The 11,618-nt window shown below is 36.9% G+C and overlaps 1 protein-coding gene across 8 annotated transcripts in view; it reads left to right on the forward strand.

Annotated features, from left to right (window-relative positions):
* PRLR (prolactin receptor) overlaps positions 1 to 11,099 on the forward strand; it is a 151,959-nt gene extending 140,860 nt beyond the window's left edge. For all 8 annotated transcript variants that reach the window (XM_085043468.1, XM_085043466.1, XM_085043469.1 and 5 more), the window contains 6 exons: positions 808 to 977; positions 2,226 to 2,395; positions 3,342 to 3,486; positions 4,316 to 4,415; positions 5,364 to 5,433; positions 6,052 to 11,099. In XM_085043468.1, the coding sequence (XP_084899594.1) occupies positions 808 to 977; positions 2,226 to 2,395; positions 3,342 to 3,486; positions 4,316 to 4,415; positions 5,364 to 5,433; positions 6,052 to 7,062 (1,666 nt within the window). In that variant the 3' untranslated portion in view covers positions 7,063 to 11,099. The remainder of the gene's footprint in view (positions 1 to 807; positions 978 to 2,225; positions 2,396 to 3,341; positions 3,487 to 4,315; positions 4,416 to 5,363; positions 5,434 to 6,051) is intronic.
* The last annotated feature ends 519 nt before the right edge of the window (positions 11,100 to 11,618 follow it).

The following is an 11,618-nucleotide window of genomic DNA, read 5'->3' on the forward strand; positions in this document are numbered from 1 at the left end:
CTTAAAGAAAAGTCAATAAACTGTTTTAGGTCCTGTGAACCTTTTTTAGGACCTTTTTGGTTCACCTACTACTGCTCAACCTTGCAATGACCCAACTACATGATAAACTCTGTAACTGTCAGCTGAATGCCCACTCTTAGAGGAAAAAGACAGATACTGGTCCAGCCAGGTATGGCAGAGTAAGAGGCCCACACCCACAACTTTCTCTTTTGCTATTGTGCATCTAAAAAGAATGTGAAAACAAATACTACATACTCAACTTTCTCTCCTAACCTTCCTCTGACTTTGGGAAGCTTGGGTATGGATGAGAAGGACAGGTACAAAGTAGGCCTTTTTTTTTAATGAACAAGTGATGGAAGACCAAAGAAATCCTGAAAGCATATTAGCGTAATGTGCAGAACTCCTGTAAGTGTGGAATGAACGTTGGAAATACATAATTTTTAATAGGTAGGTTAGAAGACTTCAGCAATCCCCTCTACTCAGTCTCTGGAACATGTAAGGATGCTGGGCTATGCAGTGGACTGTGTCTTTCAAGTAAAAAGTAAGAGCTGTGCTGTACTAGCCCAAAGCTGCACCTAAAACAGCCTAAATTCTTCAGGTTTTGTGGTGTTTAGTTTGTGGGAAAAATTCTTAGTACTGTCTCTAGGATTGTCCAATGACTCTTTAGTCTGGAAGCAGTTTTGTGATATTCTTCATGTTGCCAGGCATGAAAAACCAGATCCAGCCCTAAATAATGCTGAAGTACTAGTAACCAAAATCAGGTGTTTTAGTCTGTGTAACCTAATCACTGGGATTCTTTCATTTCAGAGAAGAAAAAGTTTATGAATGTCCAGATTACAAAACTGCAGGCCCCAATTCGTGCTACTTCGATAAAAAACACACCTCTTTCTGGACCATATACAATATTACTGTGAGGGCAACTAATGAAATGGGAAGTAATGTCTCTGATCCTCATTATGTGGATGTGACCTACATAGGTAAGAGTTAAAAAGTAGTTTCTGTGGAACAAAATAATTCACAATCATGGGTTTTGATACAAGAATTTTAATTCCAGCTCTCCTTGTATATAGTAGTATATCCAAGTTAAAAAATTGTACAAATAAGATATTCCCTGGTGTAATAACAAAACAATATTAATCCCTTTACCATTTTATTTTCAGAAGAAGAAAAAAAATGCTGAAAGCTTTAAAATTATGTTCAGATAACTATTTATTGGTTTTCCACATTTCTTGTAGTCCAACCCTAAGAAACATCATCCAGCTAAAATCCTTTTTTCCACTGTGCAAGCAACTGAAATCAATTTGATCTTTTAACTAATAATACTTAAATCTGATTACCTCAAAGTATTTTCCAGACCCAAGAGAAGCTGCATTAGTGCTTTTTATAGCAATGTACTGATAATCTCTCAGACTTCTTCTACAGAGAGATGGTGGACAAGTAATTAGGGTTTTATCTAAGGGAACGGAACATTATCCTTGATAACCATTTTGTTGCCGAGGTTCTGGCTGCCAGGAGTCTGGCAACTGGAAAAGGGCTGCTGGAAAAATGGCTTTTTTTACCTCCATGCCATGACCTGATGAATCTTTGAGCAGACAGTGGTAAAATACATGCACAATATGCAGAAGCTCTACTTCTGAACTGAGGATGATGCAAGCCTGACTGTAGCAGAAACTTGTGTTCCATTTTGGTTTATTTTGGTATATAAACAGTGCTTTAATATTGCTGTTTTGGTTTATTTTTAAATATCCTTATGTATGAGTGTTAGGATCATGCTGTTGTGTTTTCTGAATTTGAAAGATGGAGGGGGCAATCTTCATCAGCTACATCCATGTTTTCAGCATTACTAGTATTTATGCCAAGCTTTGATAAGATTATGGTAGAACATAACTTTCATAACACAACATTAAAGATGTTAACTTTGAAATATAGTTATGAGGGAAAGTAACAATGAATGGTAATGTAAGAAAAATATTTTTGATGATAAATGATTAAGACAAATCTCAAAACAAATTTAACATATGTACTATTATTCAGGTTTTTTTTAAAAATCATAAATGCATACTTACTTTATCTGAAAACTCTTGGTTTCTGCATTCTGGTATCACTTTTAAATTACTAGACACAGTCGAGATGGCAACTCTTCACTCACATCATTTTCTATTTCTTCCTAAGATGCAAGGAGACAAACACTTATATTCTTATTGACAGTTCTTTTATTTCAACAGTACAGCCAGATCCTCCTGTGAATATAACTCTGGAATTAAAAAAATCCATAAAGAGAAAACCATATCTGGTCCTGTCATGGTCTCCACCCCCACTAGCTGATGTCAGATCTGGATGGCTTACCCTTGAATATGAATTGCGACTAAAGCCTGAAGAAGGAGAGGAATGGGAGGTAAGGATGTTGCAAGTTTTTGCTAGTTAATGTTTCCTGACAAGCTAGATTTTGTCAGCCAGGTGCCATGCCTGAATGTAATGAAGCAGATGCACTAAATACTTAATCATTTTTCAAAAGTGCTTTTGTGACCTATGATTTCCTGCTGAGAACACTGGTATCTCAGATGCTGCTGTACAATAGTAGGGGATAAAGTACTCATTTTTAATTGTGGTCATTATTTATTAATCATGTTGGCATTGTAGTTTAAATTGTTCGTTCTCATTTAGTCAGGTTTCTTTCATGATAATTTGTTCTTAACCACAAGGACTTCTTAGATAACAAAAAGCTCAGTGACACTACGTAAAATAATTAAAATTTATATAAATAGCCATTAGGTGGTAATTGTAATGGCCACACAATAGTAATAATTTTCTATAGCCAGGATCTACAACTCAAACAACTGAGTGGAAAATTAAAGACTACAGCTATTGGTATTTGACTGCATCCCTTTCTTGTCTGCAATACTTCCAAACCACCTCTGTATCTCCTCCCTCCTTTCCCCTCCCACTGCGCTTCCCAGCCCTCTGGCCTTTGCAAGTCCTAGTTTTTACTACCCTGTGCATTTCCACCACTCCAAATTCCCCTTTTCTCTCTGAATTTTCTTTCTCCATTTCTGTTTCTGGCCTCCTCCTCCTCTTCCTGTCACCATTGCAGTTCCCACCATTACCACAGCTCTTCCCCTATTTGCCATATGCTCATGATGTCTTTTTACAGCAGTTTAATTTACACTGTATACCAGAGCCAGATCTCATTCCCACCTCCTAGAAAGCTAAACTATAGAAATTAATAAATGTACCATTATTCCATGCCTGCTTAACAATTATTAGGAAAAGCTATCCAGACTCATTCTATATTCCCATCTTGCTTACCAAAACCTTAGCAGTGATTTATATTTAATTTCCAGACTATTTTTGTTGGACAGCAAACACAATGTAAAATGTTTAGTTTAAATCCTGGAAAGAGGTACATTGTACAGATTCACTGCAAACCGGACCACCATGGATTGTGGAGTGAGTGGAGCCCAGAAATGTACATTGAGATCCCTACTGGTGAGTGGCCAGGCATCCCTTCAGTAACTGTTATTACATGCCAGTTCATGTTAAATTTTTGTTTGTTAGCCATTTGTGACACCTATGCAGATCCCCTAGTTTCCCTAGGGCAGACCAGATCATTGCTAAGGTAACAAAATCTTTATCATCCCTGCACCATACCCACTTAACTGTACCCTTCATTACTTCATGGTAGAGTTAAGAAGGTGAATAAATTTCTTTGCTTATTTAAGCCATGTCCTTTCTGTCTATTGCCTCATTTGTCCTCTTTATGGTAGTTTTAAATTAAAAGAACACTGACAACTGCATTAGAACTGTGACACAGACAACAAAGAGCAACTGCCTTCAGACAGTAACAGCTCTTCATTACTCTTTATCTGGAATTCATATGAAATAAGCACTTCAATACAAAATTGTTATGTTACAATAAAAATCCTTAAAAATATCTAATCCTAGGTCACTTTGCCCAGCATTTAATTAATTCTATGATACATATTTAATAATGAAATGACTACAGGTTAGGTACAACTGGATTTGAACCCAATCTAAATAATTGGTTGTGACAAAATTTTCCTCCTCATTCATTTTTATATAATTTTTCCAAGACAGTTTATTTCCTGTGCAGTACCATTAGTAAAAATTATATTCATTATTTGATATGTCAGGGATTGTTAAGATCCATCTGTGCTGGTGCAGGCCTCTAGATTCAATAATAAATTTGGCAGATTAGGCCAATTTTTAAAATAAAAGTAATTTTCAAGGGGTTTTTTGCATGCTGACATTGCATATGCTAGATGCATGTCCTTAAATAATTCTGTTTGTTTCTTAGACTTTAGAGTAAAAGATATGGTTGTGTGGATCATCGTTGGTGTCCTGTCATCTCTTGTATGTTTAATCATGAGCTGGATAATGATTTTGAAAGGGTACAGGTAAGTCACCATTTCACAATTGCACAGAGTCCAAAATCACAGAAAACCTTTCAAAAATAGATTTCTAATGTTTGATCCAATTTTCTATGGCATTTGTCTTATCTTAGAAACACCTAGTTATAGGTGTTTGACTTAATTTGCAACAGGTAAAGCAGTATTTCTGCTCCTTAGAGAAATGAGGCTAAATTCTCGGTAAAAATCTGTGTCTATTAGATCTGACTAATCTTGTAATATTCAGCAAACATTACTTGGAGCATCCCCGTTCCTGTAGAAGACATATCTTTGGGTTTTGTCATAATTTCCTAAAGTAGAAATTAAATTAGTGTTATATTACAAGGTTGTCTTTTCTGCCCTCCTCTCTGACAATTTCCCAAATAATTTCCTACAATGCTGGCTAATTTCAATCAAATTTGAAACGGAAAGATGTTGCAAAGATTATTGCTTTTGTACAAGTCTTGCAAAAAATAGTGGCTGAGTAGAAGAAAGGCATAGATACAGTGGTTGGAAAGGCCACTGTCCTTCAACATAAATCCTGTTTAGCAGTATTCAGCTGGCAGTCAAGGATGCACAGACAGGGCCACCAGCACTCCTGAACTGTGCCCCACTTCACTGCTTCTTGGCCAATGATGAATTTACAATGGTATTAGAGAACTGGAGACTAAGCAACAAAGGACAATTAAAAGGACATTATTAATTTTACTTTCCCAGTTGAATAACTTTTGCACTGCTGGTGTTTTTTATAAAGACATCTAAGGGTACTTTATGAACTGTAACTAGATTTGTGAACTACCCAGCTTGAGAGGCAGACAAGAGACAGAGATCAAACTGGGATGTATAAGATATGAGAGAAGTGTTTAAAATCTCAGTTATATTCTGAGGAAATGGGAGAACAAATAGTGAGATAGAGCCCATATTTATACCTGCTGTGTTTTTTCTGTGTTTTTCTAGAATGATGGCCTTTATCCTGCCACCAGTTCCAGGACCAAAGATAAAAGGCATAGACACACATCTGCTGGAGGTGAGTATCACAACTAACAAGAGAATTCACCATTACTCACTCTGCCAACTTATGTACTAGCAAATGCAATTACATAGTAAAGTGTAAAATTGTTTCAATTAATCAATGTTGAAAATAAGCAACCCTTTCAGGTTGATTATGTGGAGGGTATGTGTGAGTCAGAGTTTTGCGTCACACTGGTAGTAGGAGGGTGTTAAGAAGAGGGTTTGTGACTGCACTGTTTCCCGGGACACAAGGAAATGCCTCTGTGAACTTCCTAGCAGTTCTTATGGAAGATGCTCTCAACAATCTCTGGCCATTCTGAAGAGGCAGGACATGTCTGCACTGTCATTGTCCTCCATTTCCATCTTGCTAAACTCAGGAGACCCATACCTGCCAAAATCTCCCTGCTCCTCCCACTTTAGAAACATAAATTTTGGATTTGTGTCTCCCCGCTGAGGAAACTCAGGTATTTCTCTTCCCTTCTTTCAATATTTTCTGCAGCAGTAGAAACCAGGTTTAGGTCTAGTGATGTGGAAGCATTTGTATATCAAATATGTAGATTGTTCACAATTGCTCTAGTCAGATAAACCCTAAGGTTGACAATGAAAAATTGTATCCTCTTTATTATACCTTCAGACAGGAAAATCTGAAGAATTATTGAGTGCTCTTGGTTGCCATGGTTTCCCTCCAACATCAGACTGTGAGGAACTACTGATAGAATATCTGGAGGTAGAGGACAGTGAGGATCAACAGCTCATGCCAAGTCATGACACTCCCAGTAAAAACACAAAAATTATACTCAAGGAAACAGACAGTGATTCAGGCCGAGGGAGCTGCGATAGCCCTTCCCTGCTCCCTGTGAAGTCCAGGGAATCCCGCGCCCTTCCATCCACTCTTCAAACACAAGATGTAAGAGCAAAAGAAAAGAAAGGAGGAAAAAGGAGCTGGGAAACTCGGCACACAGCCTCAGAACAGAAAACACTCCCATGTAACAGTGAGAGTACTAAGTCATGCACGTGGCTTGCAGCCCAGTTACCCAGCAGTCAGCCTGCTATGTTTGCCTACCACAGCACTGTGGAGGCATTCAAGATAACACTGAATACCACAAATGTGAACTCTTCACCAGTTTTGGTGGGAAATGAAGAAAACCACCAGTCGCTATATCCTATTGCTGAAACTGTCTATGATGACGTAGAAAACAAAAGCGAGATGGAGAATTCCAAAGCTGACCAAACTACAGTGCAGGTCAGACAAAACCAACGTAATGACAGGCCACCTTTCCTGAATCCCAAACTAATGGACTATGTGGAAGTTCATAAAGTGAGACAAGATGAGGAGCCAACACTATTCCTGAAACATAAAGAAAGTAATGGGAAGACCAAAAAATGCACTGTTCCAGGAACCAGTAAAGAATATACCAAGGTTTCAACAGTTGTGGACCATCACATTTTAGTATTATTGCCAGATCAGCGCACTCAGCACCCACCTGTATCTCAAGAACCTGTGGCAGAGACACCTCAGAACCCTCAGCAAAGCCAAGCTGAGAAAAACACGAGCTACAGCACAACAACTCCAAGCAACTCCAGAAGAGACAACAGTGGATCAGACTACATGGACCCATCTTCCTTTATGCCCTCCTTTAAATAACCTTTCAGTACAGCACATACATAGCTGTTACATACAGTAAAACAAAATCACATAGCAAACAGTCCTTTTAAAAAACCTAGTCTCCAAAAGCCTAGCCTCCTATGTGTATTGTACAGCTAATAAAAGAATCTGTGGGTTGAGGTAACAGTCATGGGAGTAAGTCCTGGATCACTAGCACACGTTTCTGACACAGTGAAATGAGGAAATGGATCTTCTCTGTCATGAAAAATGCATTGTAAAACAATTTTTCAGCTCGGCAAAACTTCTGTTAGTTGATTAAACCTGAGGAACTACTGCTGATTCAACAAAAATGAATATTGTTATGGGTCAGATAGCAAACCATAGTGATCTGAGCAGTTCCTACATCAGATAAATCATTGCACAACAGTATTCTTACCTACAATGTATTTTCTTCTGAATGCATTCTGACACCAGATGAAGTTTTCTTTATCTTTTTTCTCAGTCCTTGAGAAAAGAGGAGCTCCTGTGTATGACAAATCATATAAAAAGATAATATATTCTACAAATTACAGTAAAATAACAAATTCTTCTAAATATATTTTTGCTTTATTTTCAATGTGACAGAAAACTTTGCATCCCATTCATATCCTAGTCCTGACAAACCAAAAGGAAAAAAGCAGGATAATATCTAATATACTGCCTTACTGTATATAATATACAATTCTACTTTAATATAAGCCCATATGTTTAAAAATGTATTTTTAAAGGCTATTTTTCTATTACCAAAAATAGAGCAAAATAAAATATTTTTTAATTTCCCAATGCTATTTAGATACTTAGGAACTTTTCTCTTTCCTTCTGCTGAGGCAGTAACAAGTTATGATTTCTATATAAAGCATAAAATTAAACTTTATACTAATTAAGACTATGAAGAAATTTTTAAACTATATTTATAATATATTACAAATACATTACTATTTGAACTGTGAATTATTTCTTTCACAGGTCTTTTATTACCTGTCAGTATAAAGTTAAAACAGAATTTAGGTTTTGAGAGCAGAGCTTCTTTCCCTTTGAATTTGTACTCTGATGCCAATTGTTAATGGAATGGGGTTCTCCTGTATCCTGCACTTTTCTCTGAGCCTGGAAGGAAAGTTAAAAGTCATATTTTTCATAACAAATTTATGAACATCAGTTTTGGAACCCAGCCTCCAAAACTGAAGACAAGAGGCATAAGGTCTGAGTCAGAACTCTACCAGAACAACAGTGGGAATGAGGAGAGGAGTCTTGTACTTGGGCTGGATGTGTGTCCCCAGAACAGCAGTGGGAACAGTAAGGATCCATCATATCCCATGTAATCAAGACAGAATCCAAATGATACTGTAGTGTCTGGGATGTTACTGTCGTCCTTCCTTCTTGAAACAAAGGTTTAATTTACGCCAGCAAAGTATGACCATGTGATGACTGATTAAAATTGGGCCAAGTATTTAGCCAGCATCACTAGCTTCAGGGGAAACTGGAAACTTAAGGTGAGGGAATGGTTCTGTACCTGTGAAGGAAAGTGTATTTGATAGACAGGCTCTCTTTTGTTCTCCTTCCTGAACAGCTTTACATCTCTCCATGTTTTAATGATTTTATGTACTGAGCCAGCCTTCCTGTGGTATCAGGTACCTGCTGCAGAGCCAGACAAAAGAGAATTTTAGATTTTGAAGGTCCCAGAAGGCCACATCTAATCTGGTGAATCAGATTCTCACCCTTTACCTTCAAAGCCATGGAACTGCTCAAGCACAGATTAGTCAAGCTGCCTAGCCTTTCCACAGGCAGGACTTTGGAGTTTAAATAACTATCTGTGTGTCTATACGTGGTAGTGTAGACTGTAGCATTTGGGTGGCATCAGATATAGAGTTTATGTCCTCTATACAGGCAACTGCCCACTTTCAGAGGCTGATCAGAGCAGGCTGGATGCTCTGCTGAAGCTGTGGAAAGGTATCTTAGACTCTTAATTCAACCACTTATTTAACATAAGATCTGAAGTGGCTACTTTACCTATCAGCCAAACATAAAACTGTTTAGTTATAGTTAACAGAACTATTTTACCATACATACACTGTTTGTAGCGTACCTGACAGACTTCTGGAGATGCTAGAAGTACTGCAAAGAAACTATTGAGCTATAAGAAAACTTGTGTGTATGGAAGTATGTAAGCTGATAACACACTGTCTCTGACAGTGTTTTATTTACCCTTCTGTTTTCTGACTGAACCTGACAGGGCTGATACGATCAGACACACTCTCTTTCTTTACACAGATAGCCATATCTGTGTTGTTTCCTACACCTAGCAATGTGCATAAAGATATGCTGCTACAGGCCTTCTGGGATGTATCTAGTGATGCACAGAGACTGTAGTATCTTAGCCCACAGCCAAAAAATGTTTATTATAGAGTAGATCTTTTAGGTCAGAACACAGCTGTCTACCCAGGTGTATGACAGCAACAGGTTGTTCCCCTTGTATCTTTTTACCTGAGGTTATTTTTCACCTGAGGCATACAGACACAAAATTTAGCAGATTTTAAGTGTATGATTCATTCCGCCTAACTGTAGGCATGTTATAATCCATAATCCACATGGAAAGAGAGTCAGAGAGTTCCTCTGCTTTGTCATAAATGAGTACTGAAACTGCAAAATAGTTGTAGCCTAAATTAAATTGTGTGGTGTTGAGTGTCTCCCACCTTTACTGATGAATGTCTCAATATGCCATCATGGCTCTCTGTGAAAAAGGAAAGTCACCCACAGTGGAAAAGGGGCATTTTCTTGCTGCTTTAAAGTTTTGGGGGATTTGCTAGCTAAATGCAATTTGAACATATTGTCATAAATATATTTAATTCTCAAAGCTGAACAAGTGTGCAGATAGTTTAATTTTCCTTTGGAATTGCTTACATTTTCCAAAACACCTTGTTGCTCCCAATGGCAGAGCTTCTGAAAGTGACCTTAATAATCTGAAAGTACATTAAAAAAATAAAAAATGAGTGTTCTGTAAAATCAAAATAACCTTCAGCTTATGTGTGGTCCTTTGAATGTTCAAATACTTAATGCTTTCTGTTTGCAACAATATTTTTGCTTGAAGCTCTTTAAGCTTTTTATTTGGAAGTACATGAGTTTTTGCAGCGCTTCTACACAGTCAATCAGTGTAATATTTGACGCACCAGTGGAGAAAAACAGGCTCTTAACACCTACTTTGATATCCAGAGGGATAAAGTATACAACAGAATTTACCCCAGGAATAGGGATTAACCCTCTAGCTCTTGCATTAGTCAAATTTCTCACTTGGAATAATTATTTCAAGAATGTGAATGATGTTTTCAATGTCAAAGTTATCCATGTATCATTTATAGTGTGAATTATTTTGTAGGAGCATAAATACCCTTAAAGGAAGCATAAAGACTCTTCTAAATTATTAGTTTTATAAAATTCCTAAAATTGAACATACATGTTTTAATTAATTACCTTTCCTTCTGTATCAGACTAATTTTATTAACATTTTTCCTTCAGTATTGGCAAATACAACTTATTGTCATAATTTTTTGTTAATTTTTTTAGCAGACACACGTTTGATGTACAATTTTAGTGTTCCTGTATATTTCAAACTTTAAAAAAAAATACAAACTAATGAATTGGCACATGTGCTCACAAAACTCAATATCACATATGCTGAGGATTTTTAAGATTGGTCTTGATGATAGTATGTAACTACAAAGATTATTTAATAAAAATGCAGTTAATCAACCTTATATAATATTAATAAGAAGATATGTGTGTTTATGGAACAAACTGTAAAACAAATATGTAATGATGATTTCTGTTAAACCAGTGAATTCTGTAGTATATATGTCTGTGTGTCTATGTTTAAATGGCTGAAAAATAGACAGCTGCTTTAAATGTCATTCAAGTATTCAAAGTGTAGTAGCAGCAGATGTTCAAAATGATTAACCAGAATTTTTTTGTGCTCTCTGAAGCATTGTATATGTGGGGTTTACATCATGATGCCTGTTAGTGTATTTCGTAATTCCATGGTAACTGTAAACAATCTGAAGGTGTGCAAGGAAACTGAAGTCATGTTAAGCCAGTTGATAGACATCAGACATCTTCTGCAAAGCCATAAAGACAGATGAAGTTTAAAAATGTCATGAGGTCAGGCATCACATTCTCAAATAATTCCTACCTCAGATTTTTTGGTTTTTTGCTCCCTTTAAAAGGCAGACAAAAGCATTTTGTGTGTAAAATTGTGACTCATTCTATCAAGATTTTAAAAAATCTTAATTGTAAATTCACATTATTTTGTTTAACAAGCAGCTTGCCATGGAATCATCAGTTGTGTTGCAGTGGTAGTATGAGGATGGGATATTTAAGATATGTAGCAAAATGAAACGTTTTTAATGGGGAGAACCCCAAACCTAGAGAACCTCCATATTGTAAGAAAATCCTTGCTGCTCAGATTGGCAGTCACTCATCAGTCCCATTGCTGACCTGAAAAGTTTTTTGCCACTACTTGTATTCCCAGGTCACTGGGATGGATTGAGCCAATTGTCCAGAGATGC

This window comes from Lichenostomus cassidix, chromosome Z (genome assembly GCF_008360975.1).
Source record: "Lichenostomus cassidix isolate B80296 chromosome Z, HeHo_3.0, whole genome shotgun sequence".
Classification (NCBI taxonomy): Eukaryota; Metazoa; Chordata; class Aves; order Passeriformes; family Meliphagidae; genus Lichenostomus; species Lichenostomus cassidix.